The sequence below is a fragment of the Ostrea edulis genome, chromosome 1 (assembly GCF_947568905.1).
Source record: "Ostrea edulis chromosome 1, xbOstEdul1.1, whole genome shotgun sequence".
Classification (NCBI taxonomy): Eukaryota; Metazoa; Mollusca; class Bivalvia; order Ostreida; family Ostreidae; genus Ostrea; species Ostrea edulis.
Window position 1 is genome coordinate 92924153 of NC_079164.1, and position 20175 is coordinate 92944327.

The window sequence follows — 20175 nt, forward strand, 5'->3', positions numbered from 1 at the left end:
AATTTGTGACATAGAAATACCTGTGTCCATGCGTCTGTGTTACCGTCTGTCCGTCCCACTTCACTTTGTGGACGCAAATCCTCAGAAACTGCTCAACGGATTTTGTTCATGTTTTGTAGGATTGTTATAGTCACCATGTGTAGGAAAAGGTGTACCCATCTGTCGAGCAAAATGAAATTAATATATACACTGTTTTGTGTGTCAATAGAAGATGAAAAATGTATTTAAATATGAATTTGCTTGACGCATGGGCTGTAGGTTTTCTGAATGGAAAACCCCCCTGAATTTATCATTGATTTTGGCATTTTTGCAATTTAATGCCAACTTCATGCTCCTTTCATATAACAACAAGATGTGTTTGTGAAACACAAACGCCCCCGATAATGGCCAATCCCGAAGATGGCCAAGGTCACAAGGGCAAATATCTTGGTACCAGTAGAAAGATCTTGTCAAAAGAAATGCTCATGTACAATATGAAAGTTCTAATATTTACCATTTACAAGTTATGACCAATGTAAAAAAAATTTAAAGTAGGTCAAATGTCAAGGTCAAAAGGTCCAATACCAATGGAAAGATCTTGTAACAAGGAATACTCATGTGAAATATCAAAGCTCTATCACTTAGTGTTCAAAAGGTATTAGCAAGGTTAAAGTTTTCAAAAAGTAGGTCAAATTCCAAGGTCAAGGGTAAAAAATGTTGTTACCCACGGAAAGTTCTTGTCACAAGGAATACTCATGTGAAATATCAAAGCTCTATCACTTACTGTTCAAAAGGTATTTGCAAGGTTAAAGTTTTCAAAAAGTAGGTCAAACATTAAGGTCAGGGGGTCAAAAATGTTGGTACCCACGGAAAGGTCTTGTCACAAGGAATACTCATGTGAAATATCAAAGCTCTATCTCTTATTTTCAAAAGTTATTAGCAAGGTTAAAGTTTTCAAAAAGTAGGTCAAACTCCAAGGTCAAAGTCACAAATGTTGGTACTCACGGAAAGGTTTTGTCACAAGGAATACTCATGTGAAATATCAAAGCTCTATCACTTACTGTTCAAAAGTTATTAGCAAGGTTAAAGTTTCAGACAGAATAACGGACAGCTTACTGTTCAAAAGTTATTAGCAAGGTTAAAGTTTCAGACAGAATGACGGACAGGACAAAAAACAATATGCCCCCCGATCTCGGGGGGCATAAAAAGCAATTTTTTTTTAGTAAATTAAATGTATTTTGGGTTTGCTTATACATTCCTTATTTGAATGCCAGATTTTGGGACTCCTACTAAATCACCCCTTTTCTGGGCCAGATGACTTTAGAAACTAACTGCTTTTTTATGTGCAGTGCTCTTATAATTATCCACAGGCCTTTTTTTCTTCAGGATAAAACAGTCAACAACAATTCCATTTTTATTCAAACGCAAAGGACATATCAATTTTAACAGAGGTATATAAATCACTGTCAATTTCAACATGTATATATAGCATATATGAAAACTGTACATCTCACTTTGCCAAAGAAAAGGAAATGAGACTTCCTACACAGTTTCATCCAGGGATGAAGAAAAAAATCACCAATACAAAGATGTGAACTGGAAGAACAAATGACACAGCACACCAATTTGATATGCTGTTCACAGCTTTTCCTAATTATCCGAGACTTTTTTTTATTGAATTTAAGACATTAATTTCTCCTAATGTGATAACATATTAAAATAATATTTTTACTACCGTATGTGTCTCCTTGGGAATTTTGCAAATCAATGCAATTTAAATGACTGAAAATTACCATTTTCAGATTTTTTTTACTGGATAAACTGTCACAAAAGTTTAAAAATTCTTGCAACACTTTTTGGCAAAACAGCAAAAATTGTACAATTGTATTTTCTTTGTAATTGAAGATACCATGTCAATTTCTGTCGAGTATTAGTGAATTGTAACACAGATACACTTCAACTCTGACTAATGGGAACTTCTAAATTTATTTGATGGCAATGATTTCTACTAATTTCGCAAATGATCAAAATCATTTAATTTAATCACATGCAATATTTTGCTCTTCTTTTGTAAAATTATTTTTTGTACATTGTCAAGACTGGTGTATTTAAAATCAGTGTTCTACATTTAGGGTACTTTAAGGAACTGTCTTTTTCAATGTTATTTAATACATATTAAAATGGTCATTAACAATAGGTTGTAGGGTGTTTTGGTACATCTAGATCTACTAATGATGAAGCAGAGAGATCTAACAGCAGTTTTGTAGATTGGTACAAATGATCATTTGGTGTTCAACCATTTCAATAATGTAATGAAAATGACATTTTTCTCAAGAAATCACTCTGCATATACACAAGTCGGACACATGATATCACAAAAGTTAACACATAAATAGTGAGATGTCGTAATGGCAAACAGATGATTAGTGAAAACCTTAACTTCAATGAGGCTCAGCCTCGTTTTGAAAATGTACATTTGTTGGAGTGCAGTGTACCTGCCAGATTAAAAATACATGTATTGTCTACAATTATTTTACATTTTTTGTAGCATCCAATAAAAAAAACCCTGTCTTTGCAACATACAATATATAAATGCTATCTCACCTGAATTTGTAAACATTTGACTGGTGATATACTGTACAAATACTGGCAAAATTTCATCCAAGCACAATGAAAAACCAAGTTCACCCCCCCCCCCCCCTGGAAAACCATGTTATGTGTTGCTTTAAAGTAAAGGTAAATTCTAATTCACTAAGTTTTTATTTCACCAAAACTGGACACAAAAATTTCCCTATATACAGAACAAAAATCCCGCTTTAATTCTTCAAGAAATACCCTCCAATTTTACTCAACCCAACTCCAGCATGATATGCGCGGTGAGCTTATAACCTCCTTGGTCCCTCTGTATACCCAATGTTAGTCAGAAAAATTCAGGTCAAGCATCACCTTACAGGTAAGTCTTGTTCTATTATTAGACAAGTTGCAACAAGTCCAGCTTGTCTTATAGTCAGATGAACAGTAGGAGAGGAAGTTTTCAGACGTGTCCAATTCCATAGTGAAAAACATTAAAAATATTCAAATCGGATATATATATGGCAAGTTACTTTCATGTATATTTAAGAAATTTTAGGGTCAATGCACCTACAGTCAAGGTCACAGCTAGTACAAATATACTGAAATTTTCATCAATTCTTAACACCACATGTTCAGCAGAGGGTAAATGTAGACAGTGTTAGAATAATATCCACAAATAGGTTACAATGAAAATGTCCTCCCTCCCTCCTTCTCATCAAATTTCATGGGCGTGGCAGCTGCACCCTTTATTTTTCTTGTCAATATGTCAAGATCATCCTTTTTTACATCATACTAGGAAATTTTATGCGCGACAGTGTTCAAACTTAATTCATATGTAAGTCATGAATTATGGATGATTTCTGTTCATTATCAGTTCAAAGGTCACTGGAATCTCTGCTAAGAATTTTAATAAGGATGGGGAAAGGGGTACTGTAAACTAGGAAATATTCGCCCCATGTACTATTTGTTATAGATCATTTTGCCCCTTTAAAAATATCACTCAGGATATCTTGTTTCTTTAGAATTCTACAGATTTTGTTAATCTAGCCTAGTTTTAAACACCCCAAAGAGGATGAGGGCAGAATGAAAAAATAAAATAGGGGTGAATTTTTAGGACAGAGTATATGGAGCATATACAGCTTCCAGCCTCGTTGCTCCTTAGTCATTTTTGTGATTTCAGTCTCTTCTCCACTTTCATTTTTCATGAGAAATATTCCCCCATTACCCATATCTTAAACCCATTAAACTAATAAATAACATCATTTAATATTAGTTTCTGTTGATGTCATTTACTACCCTAATCCTGCTTGAAATCATACTTAATGTCTTGAAACCAATCTATAATTGATATTTCCATTACCAGACAGATCATGTTTAAATGACTTTTCTAAAAAATAATTTTCAATTGTATGAAACCATACAAAGAGCATATGTCTTACTTTTCATCTTTTTATACCAAAAATTTGCATGAACTTTATGCGAATATCAGATGAGAATCATGTGACCCACTTTTCCCTGTATAAATTTTAAATTAAATTGACATAGAGCTTATCACTAAAGTTAGATGGTAAAAATCAATGCCCCAATTTAACCATGAAACCTGCAATACCTCAGTTCACAAGGCACCAATGATTTACTATGAAAATGAAATTTTCCACACTCTCTTTCTTGCATTCTCTCTCTTTCACTCTCTGGAAGAGATTAAGAGAACTAATTTGCAGGTACATGTGTAATATTTGAGCATGGATGGCTTTTGAAATTATATTTCTTCACAATTAACATTTGGTCTAAATCTACACAAAACTTGTTTGTCTTGTTTAATACTGGTCTCTTCTTTTTGTTGGATTTCTCTGTAGAGCAAAAAAGGGAAAAGTTAGAAATGCATTGTATATAACTATACAAGTAACACCCATACGTATATTTCTAAAGTGATAATTATACAAGTAGCACCCATACGTATATTTCTAAAGTGATAATTATACAAGTAGCACCCATACGTATATTTCTAAAGTGATAATTATACAAGTAGCACACATACGTATATTTCTAAAGTGATAATTATACAAGTAGCACACATACGTATATTTCTAAAGTGATAATTATACAAGTAACACACATACGTATATTTCTAAAGTGATAATTATACAAGTAGCACACATATGTATATTTCTAAAGTGATAATTATACAAGTAGCACACATACGTATATTTCTAAAGTGATAATTATACAAGTAGCACACATACGTATATTTCTAAAGACACATCTCATACTTTACAAATAACCTTTTCATTGATTTGTCAAGTAGTTCATAATTGAAATCTGACAATGTCACTTACAGTTTTACTTGTTCTGTCACCATCATAGTCAAATGTTCTGTCTCTCTGCCTTAAATATTGACCAGAAGTAGGGGATGAATATTGACTATCGGAGCTCCTTTGTGACCTACCAAAGCCCAAGTTCACAATTTGAAATCTATCATGATGCAAGTTACTAGCTGCATTATTAAATCATAAAAACGCACACTATATGCATGTACATTGTACAATACATGTATATTGTGAAATCATAGAGCTTTGTTTTGGTGCAATTTCTTTGAACAAGTGTATTATTTACACGAATAAAAATTTTGGCACTTTCATTTTTTGCAAATTTTCCTCTTCTGTCAAAAAAGGCAAACATTTTCAGCATGCCAAAGCTACTCAGTATATGATCTGTTGTACAGTACATGACCTGTTGTACAGTATATGACCTGTTGTACAATACATGACCTTTTGTACAGTATGTCTGTTGTACAGTATATGATCTGTTGTACAGTATATGATATGTTGTACAGTACATGATCTGTTGTACAGTATATGACCTGTTGTATAGTATGTTTGTTGTACAGTATATGACCTGTTGTACAGTACATGACCTGTTGTACAGTATATGACCTGTTGTACAGTACATGACCTGTTGTACAGTACATGACCTGTTGTACAGTATATGATCTGTTGTACGGTATGTCTGTTGTACAGTATATGATATGTTGTACAGTATATGATCTGTTGTACAGTACATGATCTGTTGTACAGTATACGACCTGTTGTATAGTATGTCTGTTGTACAGTATATGACCTGTTGTACAGTACATGACCTGTTGTACAGTATATGACCTGTTGTACAGTATATGATCTGTTGTACAGTATATGACCTGTTGTACAGTATACGACCTTTTGTACAGTATGTCTGTTGTACAGTATATGATATGTTGTACAGTATATGACCTGTTGTACAGTTTATGACCTGTTGTACATTATATGATATGTTGTACATTATATGATATGTTGTACAGTATATGATATGTTGTACAGTATACGACCTGTTGTACAGTATATGACCTGTTGTACATTATATGACCTGTTGTACATTATATGATATGTTGTACAGTATATGACCTGTTGTACAGTATATGATCTGTTGTACAGTATATGATCTGTGCACGTGCATTACAAAATTTGTACACTAACTTTGGAATCAGTCTAACTTTTTTGTTGTTCATTGAAATGGCTTGATATCCATATCATAGGTAGATATTGAGACCCTTAACTGATCTGCATGGTCAAAATTACCTATTTGCACGCGTATGCACGTGCGCTTCATTTTGATTGGATAATACTAAAATGTTTGTAACTATCTTATTTATGAAGCGAATGAGATGATATTCACAGCATACATAGACAATATGTGTATCTATATATTGGTGTAACAAAAAATGCCAATGCACATGCGCATGCATCGTTTTTCAAATGTTCAATTTTTAAAGGGCGATAACGTTTTTGTTTTTCATCAAATTGTATTGATATTAGAGGTTTAGATGTGTCTTCGTACTCCTTACAAATTGTTCTGGTTAGAGTTACTGCTCAGCACGTGCATGCACGTGTGCTGAATTCTGATTGGACGATTTTAAAATCGCTATAACTTCCTTATATTTGGTGGAAACGTTATGAAATTCATACGGCGGTTATATGATACAAATGCCTGTTGAACGACATCAAGAAAAATTCGGAATCATACACACATGCGCGTGTATGCACGTGCAACGCTTTCTTTCATTTCTTGGTACTGAAATGACCATATTGAACGTACTACATGTAATTAAAGGCTAAAATAAAATGATTTTTTGCTATAGATTCACAAGGACATCACTTTTTAATTGGGGGAGGTTTGGGGAACATATGTAACGGTCCCCGTTACAATTGGAACTAGTTTGAATTGTGTCTATTGATAAAGTTTTCTATAACTGAAATCTTTCCATCAATGATAAGACTTTTAAAAGTGTTTACATATTCTTCAACTCTGTACGATACACTTTTTATATTTCAGTGTCATTTCTTAAATCAGGATAAACAATCATTGATCTTCCAATTATTGGTGATCCTGGACACCTTGAAAGATGGATATAATGAATTATTCCCAGGTCCCCTTCATTACATTGTAAATGGGGGCCACTGTACATATATATTTTACAATAAATACATGCAGATCATACGTATTATGCATGTGTTCTAATAAAAGTTATGAATAAGATTTCTACTTGAATAAATCATGTCTAAATCCTGAAAGTTTGATTGCAATAAATAAAATGAGAAAGACCAACTGATTGGGGTACTACTTAAAGAAATTATACATGAATTACTTTAATTACCTTAGTGGGCGTATGTTACCAACTTCCAGTTCTGGATCAAAATGGTCTCGCCGACTGGCTCCCATGTTTGTCTTCTTTGCATCTACATTCACATAAAATATCATGAAATGTTACCAATTGGTTTAAATATTGGACAAAAAGTGAGTTTTTCAATAAGAACAGGTATGATATCTTGCTGAGGTGAATGAAGGTCGTGTACATGTAATGAAGAATGCATACCGCTTCTTTTAGAACTGGCACCAGGTACTCGACTAGAGCTAAAAGACGGTTGTGCTGTCTTTCTTGTGAGATTATTCACAGTTGCATTGTTCTTTCTTGAGCTTGAAACCCCTACAAAGGATCCAGCAGTTTCTCGTGGATCACTTGTTCTGCGGGAACCAGTAGACCTGGAGGAAGGGAGAGGAGCATGGTTGTCACTGAGCAAGTTATTCAATGTCTTTCTGGTGCGCGCAGCACTGCTCACTGAGGCCCTAGATACTGGTTGTCTGGGGGACGGTGGTGAGATATTTTCAGTCTCACTAGTTTGATGCTGATCCCTATTACCATACATACGTAAGGGGGGACTACCATACTTCTGTAATGTGTGGTCCAGTTCCCTTGAAAGAGGCCCAGTTGGGGTTGTGTGTCGGTCTTTTCCATATATAATTTCCTTGATATTTGGAGTGTGTTGTGGTTTGTTGTGAGTTGTGTTTGGCACTTTTCTAGCAGTGCCACCTAGGTTTCTTGTGACAGGGGACATCACTCTTGGAGTTTTTAATGTATCAGAATCACAGACTGCCTGCAAATAGTAGATGATATATGCAAACTACATGTATAAATAATGAGCAATGTGTGCCAAATCTATGATTATTTTGCCTGTACTATGAAATTCTATAACTGCTGAGCCAGGGTAACCAAGATATCTCAATAACATATCAACTACATAATTTGTACTTCAAGCCAATTAATTTATATGGTACGCAACCTGATGTTGAACAAGTACATCCTGTGGGAAAAGTTCATCACAGAATTCACACGGAAGCATCATGTCATCCAAAGGTTCCACCGGGCCAGCCTCATCAATAAACCTAAAATATTGGAATTGCAAACATGGAACTGAAATACATTTACTGCAGTTTATGAGTAATTGATAATCGGTTACTTGGTCTGAACAATGGTAATTGGCTGCAAAATCTTTAATTGTTAGTCGCACCCCCCCTTTAAAATATGTTTTTATTTGAGTAAAATTTTATCTAGAGATTTATTTTCACTTCAATTTCAAAAAATTCAAATGTTTGTAAGTTGGTGTTTTCACATATCTAAAAAAGTTAAATTGAAAATAAGTTTTAAAGTCTCTTCAGGCTAACTTGAATAAAATGCTTTCTTTGTTGTTTCATCGAGTGTGTAGGTAGCTAGCATCGCAGAAAAAAATCATAACCCTTGTAAGCGGGTTACCTAAGTTTTTCCTGCAATGATTGCTATCTTCATCACCCGATGAAACAACAAAGAAAGACATTTTATTGTTTATATTTATACTTTTATGTATTGTTTTAAAATATAAACTAGATTCAAGTACTAAAATATTGTATGGTTGACCCATTTGTATGTTAAATGAACAGCCAATATATGCACCCTTTGACCTGGATGACGCTCCATATTTGGTAATGATGGCACAGACAGGTTGTATTAAAAATCCGGATCAAACTGGTTTCCAACAAACATGCATTCATTGTCGCTGATGAAAGCAATGTCAATTTCAATAGAAATATTAGAGGAAAGATTCAGTGAATGTAAATATTGTGGGGTAACTGCGATTGCCCAACCTGTCCAGCTTTTCTTTAGTCATGCATGGATGAAAATAAAATCCCTGATGAGTGCTGTTAAGATGATTGTGTGCCTGCTTTTAATGAGTACCCCTCTTACTCCTTGTCACTAAACATGCCACCTCTAGGACATCACACACATTGAAATACTTCAAAAGAGAATTAGATGGAAAAAAGGTCAAATGCCAACATTGCTCAATGAAGTTGATGAACACTGGTGTTACATCAAATATGTTTGTGCATAAAAAAGTAAGGCATCTTACTGAAAGGTTTTAAAAAATCCATCCATTACAGGAAAAAGGAACACAAAATTGTTGATTCTTATAAATGGTGGATAGATCATGAAATACAATTTTTAAACCTTATTGGGTTATCAAAGAGGTATTCATCTTTATTGGACACATCACTGCCATCCGTAAAGATATTCTCAACAGATGGCCTCATTCCAAACAAAGTTAATCTTACGATAGACGTTATATATCCTAAAAATGTTGTCAGTCAAATTATAAATTTGAGCAAAAATTAATTGCTAGTTCTGATGATGGAGACAATGCAGAATGAAGTTGTGACATTTGGTCGGGGAAAATAACTATGTATGTTTCATCGCTTTCTTTTTTTTCCTTTGGCTATTGAAATGAAATTCATATAGTGTTCTGATTAAGCATAAACAGAATATCAATGGCACCTTTTCAAGTCCTTTTGTGAATATGAATAGAGCTTACTTGAAAATTAAAGCTAATCAATGTCACACAAAATGTGTATTTTGATCAGTGGGAACTAGCTGCGGTTAACCAATTTTATATTCCATTGCCATCCTTAATAAACTGACAGTGTTCATCTTGGGAAGGTAGAATATCATGCATAAATTTTCCAAATCTCGAAAAGTATAGCAGCTAAAATGTGTTCACTACAGGTAACTCCATCGTCAAACAAACCTGAAATCATTATTTTGTTATATTGTGTGATTAAATACAGGATCTGCACCACCATTGGCGTGGATATTTCTTATGTAAGCATTAATCATTACCTTGTAGGATCAGAATCATCATAACTGTCATATCCATGTAGATTATCGATGACGTTAGGGACCTGTCTTTGGACAGGGGGAGACGGGTACATCATTCTGTTGTCCTCGGCCTCTGTGAGATCAGTGCCTGCCATTAGTGAGCTCAACTGGTCCTCTGTACATGAACTCTGTCACAAAATGGTTGTAAATCAAGGACTTATTTTCACCTCCATTCACTGCTTCACTATACACACTTCACATACTTTCAATCATCAGTTACCGATGACATTGGTTTCGATATACAATGCATTTTTGATTGGAGCATTTAGATAAAATATTGAAAATATTGTATAGTATGGAAAAAATATACACATCATATACCTGATGTAAAACTAGCATATCGAAAGGAAATGCTTCTCCACAAAATTCACAGGGCAAAAATGTTTGATCTGAAAAATAAAATGCAATTGTTTGGATATCTACTGCCATTATTCAAACTGTGATGTGTTTCTTTTAATCATTCTTACACTCTTATGTGACTGGTCAGTTGGTCTAGTGGAGCTGATGTTTCTTAAGAGTCTAACCAGTCACGAATTACATGTCTACACATCCATTTGAAAGTTTTCTTCTACCGAATCCGGCTAATTAAAGATAAAATTTCCCAATCTAAATTTTCAGCCTTTGACATTGATTAAGCGAGTTTTAGTGAAGAGTATGATTAAAACCTTGATTCTGGTTTTCGTCATGGTTGACATTTCCGTTCCTCCTTCCTAGGTTGACCTCCCTTTTCTTACTCTTACTAGTAGTCATCTGGGTGCTTCCCTGAGCAGACGTCCGAGAGGACTGCATCATTCCTGTCTGATGTGATGCTCTCAACCCATCTGCTCTCAATAGCCTCTGGATTTCATCCATCTGAAAGGAGTTAACTTCACCTGATCCAAACAGAAAATCGTCGGAAGTATCCACTGCTCTTGGAGCTGGTTTCCTCCTGGCTGCAGCTGAATTTTCCTTACCACCAGGCAATGGAATGTTGGGAGGTGGGTTGTTATTGTACTTGGGTTGGATTTCTCTAAGGTTGCACCTGTTCTCTTCATGCTGAGCCATGTCTTTCACCATTATAAATTGCCCACAGCGAACACAGTTTTCTGTCCGAGTTCCACAGTATCCCTGGTGTTCCTCCAACTCTCCCTTTGCCACGTCCATTTCGCAGTACACACACTGGACTGGTCTTTTGAGGCATTCTTGTTCCTGGAGTAAAAAAAAGACAAACCCTGAATACAGAGAAGTTACTATCAAAGTTTAAAAATCACACTTTTATCAGTACACATTTTGTCTAAATTGCGATGTCACATCTGCATAGAAATAATAACAAACATAAACATTTTGTCTTCTACCAAAAACAAATGTGCACTTCTAAAATCAGAAATATATTTGATTTGAAAAATACGTAGTAACAAGAGGCCCAAGGGCCACATCGCTCACCTGAGTCACCTTGGCCCATATCTGAAGACTTTCCATATATATTTGCATTTAAAACCTTAGTCCGTATTGTGGCCCCAACCTACCCCTGGAGGTCATGATTTTCGCAAACTTGAATCTGTACTATGTCAGGTAGCTTTCATGTAAATCTCAGCTCCTCTGGCCCATTGGTTCTTAAGAGGATGATTTTTAAAGATTTTTTTCTATTTATTCCCAATTTCCCATGTAAAACTTTAATCCCCTATTGTGGCCCAAACCTACCCCTGGGGGCCATGATTTAAACAAACTTGAATCTGTACTATGTCAGGAAAATTTCATCTCCTCTGGCCCAGTGGTTCTTGAGAAGATTTTTAAATGACCCCACCCTATTTTTGCATTTTTGTGATTATCTCTCCTTAGAAAGGGGCATGGCCCTTCATTTGAACAAACTTGAAAGCCCTTTACCCAAGGATGCTTTTGGTCAAGTTTGGTTATAATTGGCCCAGTGGTTCTTGAGAAGAAGATGAAAATGTGAAAAGTTTACAATGACGCTGACAACAGACAATTTTTGATCAGAAAAGCTCACTTGAGCCTTCGGCTCAGGTGAGCTAAAAAGTTTATTAACTGAATATTAAGAATATAAGAAAATTTATCTTTGCACAAAAGCAGGCCTCACAAGCTTGGTCTGCTTTACCAAGCAATTAAGACTCCAGGCAAGCATAGTCCCAGCTATTCTGTCAATAACATTTCATTAATAATCAAGCACCTTGAGGTGTACTTTTAAAGACAACATTACAGTACTACAAATCTACTACACGTAAATTTTACTAGTAATGCGCAATTGTATCTAATGGTTTCATAGCAACAGATAAACTATAATTTACATCATCAGTATACCTCATGAATTTCTAGGTGCTGCTTCTCTACTTCTGTTTTACACTTGGGACATGGTATTTTGGCATGGTTCTCTTCAAAGTGAATGTCCATTTCTGCTTTTGGGATTGGCTCATTGCAATGCTTACACAGGGAAATGTTCCTTTTGCAGTGCATTTCATGCAGTACAAAATTTGATGAACTAATCTGTCTTCGACTGAAACATTTTCAAATTGTTTTACATATCTTAATGGTCACTGACATGTAATTATTTTGCTGTACAAAAGGCCAAATTAAAGCTTTTACTGTTTTGTGTCTGCTTACAGGTAGCTTTTTGAAAAACAAACAAGTATTTTTTCTAAAACATAATTTTGCTTTGTCTACCTTTACTTCATTAATTAACACATTCTTTGTAGTAAGAGTACCACAAACAGTACAACATATATGCCCATTGGACCTGTTAGCACATTATGCACTCTGAATTGACATCATACACATTCTGAATAGAAAAATCCTTAAAAGTAGGTCATGGTGTACCAATCAAGTTGAAATGTGAACAGAGAGGGAGGTCGTGGCAAAATTTCAAGGCAATACCTATATTCATAATGAAAAAAAAAAAAATCTGGAAAACTGTTTGACCTACTTTTACCCCAAAAGTAAGTCATGATGCACCAATCCTGCTGAAATGTAAATTGACCTTATATTCCTCTGAGAGGAAGCTTGTGACTAAATCTCAGGGCAATATCTGTATCCGTAACGAAAAAAGGTTTTTCTATTCAGTGATACTACGACCTTTGACATTGTGAAACAAAACGCAGCATCCGCTTGGCATAAGGTGTGTGTACAAAGTTTGGTGTTCCTAACTACAACGGTTCAGTCTGAATCCTGCCTACAAGGTTTTCCTACTAAGTGATACTATGACATTGAGCTTTGTCCTTGAAGAACAAAATGCATCCACCACTTGGCATGAGGAGTATGTGTACCAAGTTTGTTGGTTCTAGCCCCAACAGTTCGGTCTGTATTCTCCCTAGAAGGTTCTCCTATTAACTGATACTATGACCTTGCCCTTTGACCTTGAGAAACAATAGACATCTTCCTCTCATCATGGTGACTGATCAAATGTACTAAGTTGAAGATCCTGGAGCTTACGGTTTACTTTGCATTTTGCCTACGTCTAGACAGATGGAGGAAGGTATACCACGATACATCCTGTCTTTGACGGGCATATAAAATGTGATAAAATGCAGCTACATGTAGATTCAGTATTGAATAGTCTTTGACGGGTGTATAAAATGTGATAAAATGCAGCTACATGTATATTCAGTATTGAATAGTCTTTGACGGGCATATAAAATGTGATAAAATGCAGCTACATGTAGATTCAGTATTGAATAGTCTTTGACGGGTGTATAAAATGTGATAAAATGCAGCTACATGTAGATTCAGTATTGAATAGTCTTTGACGGGTGTATAAAATGTGATAAAATGCAGCTACATGTAGATACAGTATTGAATAGTCTTTGATGGGTGTATAAAATGTGATAAAATGCAGCTACATGTAGATTCAGTATTGAATAGTCTTTGATGGGTGTATAAAATGTGATAAAATGCAGCTACATGTAGATTCAGTATTAAATAGTCTTTGACGGGTGTATAAAATGTGATAAAATGCAGCTACATGTAGATTCAGTATTGAATAGTCTTTGACGAGTGTATAAAATGTGATAAAATGCAGCTACATGTAGATTCAGTATTGAATAGTCTTTGACGGGTGTATAAAATGTGATAAAATGCAGCTACATGTAGATTCAGTATTAAATATTATTATATAGCTAATAAATAGTCTAATATAAAATCTGCGTAAAATCTAGAGAATGTTAGCGTTCAATATCCTGAGAATTTATTGAACGCTAACTTTACATTGCGTAAATTGTATGCGCCCGAAACATTCCGAGTATGAGCGTTCAATATTGACGTTACCGTAACGACGTAAACAAGCAAAAATGGCAGACGACGGTCCTCCGAATTTGACAGAGCCGGTATTTGATATTTACTTAAGCATTATGTTTTACTGTACATAAATAATGATGTCCCAATTTACAAAATCAGTTTGCTTCATGCATTAATGACGGGTAAAATATTGAACAGTTAAGAAATGCATGCTGTTATTGCACACTGGCAATATTGATGAATTCTCGTCTATTTTGGAGTAGTTTGAGTGAAAATGGATATAACTTAACAACCAAATACTTTAGCTATATAATAAAAGGGTTATTGAACTTATATAGGTGAATATTGGCACTCGTTGGCTGTCAAAATGCACTCGCAAGCTCGTGCATTTTCACAGCCAACTCGTGCCAATATTCACCGATATAAGTTCAATAACCCTATAGTCTTTGACGGGTGTATAAAATGTGATAAAATGCAGCTACATGTAGATTCGGTATTGAATAGTCTTGACAAAAAAATTGATTTTTGAGATACCCGTCATACTAAAAAAAAAAGAAGAAAATTTTAAAAAAAAGAGAACAGAAAATTATCCCTCTATTTCTTTTCTTTTAATTTCTGGTTTGTTTTTCAATCCCAATCTTGACGCAAAACAGAAAAAAAGTCCATTACTCTCTCTTTATCTTTAGTATCACCCAACCATTCATTCATGATACATGTAAAATATTGTTTCTAATTATACTCTAGTTGCAAGGAAGTAGCATTTTCCTGTTTATCTAATAGGCATTTGTACTAAGTGTCTATTCCGGTAGGATCGTTTAATGACTTTCATGTTAATGACTGTCAAAGGTCAAAGATCACAGGATGGGAAATTACAAAATTCCTTGTATTTGATAAGATTTTACTGCAGTAAGTGCATCTGATTTCAGTGACATTTCAACTGATGGTACCTCAAAATTCCAGTTGTTTATATTGATTTATGTTACATGTATAATGTAAAATGTCAAGGTTACTACAGGGAACATCTATGTTTGCCCAACTACAACTATCTATTTGTAATGCTTATAGGAGTTATGAGATTGACCACTGTTCATTATCTTCATCTTTTATGGGAGTTATGAGATTGATCACTGTTCGTTATCTTCACCTTTATAGGAGTTATGAGATTGATCACTGTTCGTTATCTTCACCTTTTATGGGAGTTATGAGATTGATCACTGTTCGTTATCTTCACCTTTCATAATGCTGACATTGTGAGAGGTGCTCTATGACACCCCTGTTTGTTACAGTTATTGATATAGAAGAATATGATGTCCAAGGGACAATTACTAGATTGAAAAACTATGGATCTATCAAATTTTCAAGAGTCAGAAAATTAACATGGCAACCTATCCAATTAAAATTAGATGTTAGATCCACTTGTACACTAGCTACGTAAATGTTTGTGTAGTAAGTATGTAGTTGGATTTAACATTTTTTGAAATTTTTATCAAATTGCAAGCTGAGGATCAGATAACATATAATCCCACAATTATTTTCACCATAAGCATCATGAATGTAGACACTTATTTTCTGTGAATGTTCCCATTTTCAATAACTCAGTTGAGATTTGATAAATTTAGAAAGAGGCATGAAATTTGTTTCAAGGTTGAAATAGGGATATGGACTTGACTTTGAGAGATTGTAGCTTGAGCTGATGAAAGTCGCTTGTACATTACATGGACTTTGCCGAAAAAGTTGAATACAAGGAAGTTTAAATCCATTAATGCACGGTGAAACCATGATTTGCAGTATATATATAATGTTTCCATTTTCACAATGATATATTTTCAGGGTATACTGGTACAAGTTCAGTGTAAAGTACACTGGTGGCAATTAGACATGTCAGCTGCATACTTCCCATCAAAAGATGTCTTTTGTTGAAGAATTGATTTACAAACAGGAATTATCAGGCCAATATACATGACAGATGCAATACATAGAATGACTGAAATTACCAAAGAAATGATCGAAATTATCAATAATGGGGCCTAAATTACCTTAGTATATGTTTATCTAAATGTCATCTAGCCACATGAAATATTCTGAAGATTGATTACGATTTGAAAGAGTTGGGAGTTAGAAAATTATCTTGTACTCAGGTTAGAAGCTGACTTTTGTGAAATGCTAACTAGGAAGCACACTGAAAATGATGTCTCCCCTTGCATTTTCCATAATTTAAATTTTTTTTTTAGGGATTATCTTTAAAGTGGAAAATTAAAAGAGGTACGGTATACATAACAGTCACCTATAAGAACATGTATATGTGCCTCAACCAATTTAAAAGAATAGTGTTGTGAACATAATTATGATAGTAAATTAAAATTACCAACATACCAAATATCAAAGGCCTATGTCAAAAGATAAATAGTTATGGTCTGCACAAAAAAATTCTATCATTTGACCTTTATATAAAAGGTCAAGGTCAAAGGTAGTCAAGAATGGCACGTGACACAATGTCTTATGATGGTATACCCACATACCAAATACATGGATCAAAGGCCTATGTCAAAAGATAAAAAAGTTATGGTCTGGACCAAAAAAAAAAAACAACCCCAAAAATTATATTACTAACTTGACCTTTACATAAAAGGTAAAGGTAAAAAGTAATCAAATATGGTATGAGACACACTGTCTTATCATGATATTCCCACATAACATGTATTAAAGGCCTATGTCAAATTACAAAAAAGTTATGGCCTGAACTTTGTATGAAAAGCTGAAGAAGAAGAATTCACACCAAAACAATATGGCCCCCTTCTGGGAAGGAGAGACAATACGGGATATCGGAACTAGAAATTTTTGGAACTCTTCAGAAAAAGAAATTAGGAAAATTAAGCATCACTTGGGCAACTCTTGTATACAAAATAGTGAGGGCTATAGACGACTCATTTCTGATACAAAAATATCTACCTGGTTTGTACGTTATTTTGCAGAATGTTGTAAGTGAATGTCCTAGTACCAAAAACATGAGTTATTAGATTAAATTTCTGATGTTTAAAAGCGAAGATAAAATTTTTTTTATTTCCTCTATGTACGTATGTGGATATTTATTAACGAGATTTATTTTCTTGAGTCGTTAAAACAACCAACTGCAATAAAATGATATAAATAATCACAATTTATGCATCGATTCCCAGATACATACATAGAGCTCATCATGTAGCCCCCTCTCCCTCACTTCTACTCCCCCCCCCCCCCCCCCCCCCCCCACTTTTTTCTTGAGATGAGACGTACTTATCGTGTTATTATCATATACAATGTTTGTTGTTTAGTACATGCAAAGATCGATTTATTAGCTGGTCACTTGTTATAATGGCGATGAGAGGTAGTAGAAATGCAAGTATTGAACTCGTACATGTACTAAAGAATACCCCCCCCCTCCCTATTGAGTTTTTACGATTTTGGGGTTTGGGCAGAATTGCTTTTTTTGCTAGAAAAAATTTCTAAATATATAATGGCACCTTTTTTCTCCGTTTGCTCCCCACCCCTCAACTTTCAAAATCGACGCTTAACTGTCCCTGAACTCACTATATCTGATAATAATTATTAACAACTAGGTGCTCATCTATTGAAAGTTGCCCAAGTTAACGCAGAAAATGTGATCTCGTTGGGCATACTAAATATTAAAACCACGATGGAATCGGAGACGGAATAATGGTTCCGATATTCAGTATTAAAGTGTAGCAATATCTAGTTTCCTTTGATAGCCATTCTCAGAGAGTTTATTGCATATATGTCTTGGTGAATTTGAATTTACCATTGATGATAATCTATTTTAATAGCGAGCAAAGCTCGCGTCGCAAAGCGACGAGCTTGCTCCAATGATTACACATATGAGTCATGTGATTTGCTCTTAATCAATTGAAAAAATATGAGTATTGCCTGTAATGCTTCTGGAAAAATGTTGCCGTCACTGCGGTATACTTTATGGACAACCCCGTAATTAAAATAATTGGATTGTTTAGAAAGTACCATAAACGTTTTTAAATTCCAGACAAGCTTTCTCATAGCTTAATTTGTGCGTTGTGTTTTGGCTTGGTTTGAAAGATTAGGAGGAAAAAAAAATTGCAGCTAATATGACATCACAATGTAACTACATCCACCACGTTATATTTCCCGCGTTAAATGAAGAGGTGGATAAAACGTCTATAAGTTCGTGTTGTAAGATGTTAATGGGCTTTGTTCGTCTCAACGGTTACACCGTACAACATATTATTCTATATATATATATATATTATTACTACAGTAACTTGATCTGAAGAGTCGGATCACGTCGAGTTGACAAGTGCGAATCATCAGATCACACGAGACGCGAAGCGTCGAGTTTGATCTGATGATCCGCGCCTGTCAACGAGACGTGATCCAACTCTTCAGATCAAGTTACTGTAGTAATGATAAGGCCAAAAATAAAAATGGATTTGTTTGATGTACTCCGACCGACCCGTCAAATTTGCTCCTACCTGATCATATTTTTCAGCAAATTAAATTTTTTTAATTAATTTTTTTTTGGTTCCCTTGAAAAATAAAATATTCTCCTTATTTCAAAAGAAAATATAAAAAAAAATTCATGACGTTCCCAAAAAAACAACAACCTACCTACCGACCCACCTTGAAAAATGTGGGTCGGAGTGCATCAAACAAAAATATTTTTAAAGATGGCCTAAATTTATTATATACCCCCTATGCATTTTAAATCCACATTTATATGATACTAAATGTAATCCAAATTATCAAAAATACAGACATACAGTGAAATTATGTTTTGTGTATGCAGCTTTGTTTGTGACGCGGCCAATATTTTAAGCAAAAAACGTGTTGATGCATTGTGACGTCATTGTGACGGCATCAGTTTCAGAAGATACTGATACGGAATCAGAAAACAACAGGGTGGTGATCCGGAAAACCGGATCACATGCTGTGAAATCCACAGTATCAAATAACGATACATTGATGGGTATATAATAAAATAAAATGGTGTTATCAGCTGGTTATACCACAACTCCTTCAAATTATATTCAGTCTTCATGAAATTTCGTATGTAACTGTCAGTACATGATATACAGACAAACATATACTGCGGTAATTTTGGTTCCTTTGTTGGTAATTTCTGTCATAATACATTTCTTTAGCAATTTCTGTGAATGGCAGTAATTTTGGTCATTCTATGGACCCTGACAAATGTGTGCTTCTACTTCAAGAATAGTTTGCCCTTTTTCTCTCTCACCCCCCCCCCCCCCCCCACCACCAAACAAATGAGGATCCACTCTACTTTTGGTTTGGGGCCTAGTTGTCCATTATTATTTCTATATGGACCTCATTTTACTGCCCGAGTACTGGGTCATTTTTATGATTTTATCTTTCAATTTTTATAAAAGTTGTTGCTAACATACCGACAATCTGCTTCATAATTAATTAATGTTTGAAATAAAAAATAAATAAAAATAATGTATTTCAGCAATGTATTTCACCTGTTTGTTAATCAGCCCCTTAACAGGTAAATGGGCTAGCATATACCGATGGCATTCGAGTTATGACAAAAGTCAAAACACATTGTTTCGTGCTTATTGTGGTTATTCAACCTACCAATTTCTACACATCGTCGTGTCTTCTTCATTTTCACTCATATTTCCTTTTCAGATTTCTTTCTTTTTTTGTGTGTGTTTGTTTTTTTGTTTTGGGTATACGCTTTCTTGAAACTTCAGATTTCACTTCTCGTTTCGTTTCCAGGTAGCTCTACTATGATAAAAACATTGAGTGGAATTTATGCGTGCTCGCATAACATTTTTTCTCCGAAGGTGTGCGCAGCG

The 20175-nt window shown here is 34.7% G+C and overlaps 1 protein-coding gene across 1 annotated transcript; it reads right to left on the bottom strand.

Annotated features, from left to right (window-relative positions):
- Positions 1 to 1380: 1380 nt before the first annotated feature.
- Positions 1381 to 20091, bottom strand: LOC125673768 (TRAF-type zinc finger domain-containing protein 1-like). Its single transcript, XM_048910576.2, has 10 exons — positions 19952 to 20091; positions 12404 to 12596; positions 10774 to 11296; positions 10430 to 10497; positions 10070 to 10236; positions 8205 to 8307; positions 7460 to 8018; positions 7241 to 7322; positions 4890 to 4995; positions 1381 to 4403 (listed from the first exon to the last, which is right to left on the bottom strand). Exons 1-10 carry the CDS (start codon positions 19990 to 19992, stop codon positions 4371 to 4373), a joined length of 1875 nt encoding a protein of 624 aa, XP_048766533.2. The 5' UTR covers positions 19993 to 20091; the 3' UTR covers positions 1381 to 4370.
- Positions 20092 to 20175: the final 84 nt, after the last annotated feature.

What these genes read in the sequence shown, in the direction of transcription:
- LOC125673768 (XM_048910576.2), bottom strand. Translation starts at nt 19,992, where the DNA reads ATGAGTGAAAATGAAGAAGACACGACGATGTGTAGAAATTG. An exon ending in ACGACGATGTGTAGAAATTG is followed by an intron (nt 12,597 to 19,951) that starts GTAGGTTGAATA and finishes AAAATGTTTCAG; the next exon opens with TCGAAGACAGATTAGTTCAT. An exon ending in TGCCAGTTCTAAAAGAAGCG is followed by an intron (nt 7,323 to 7,459) that starts GTATGCATTCTT and finishes ATGTGAATGTAG; the next exon opens with ATGCAAAGAAGACAAACATG.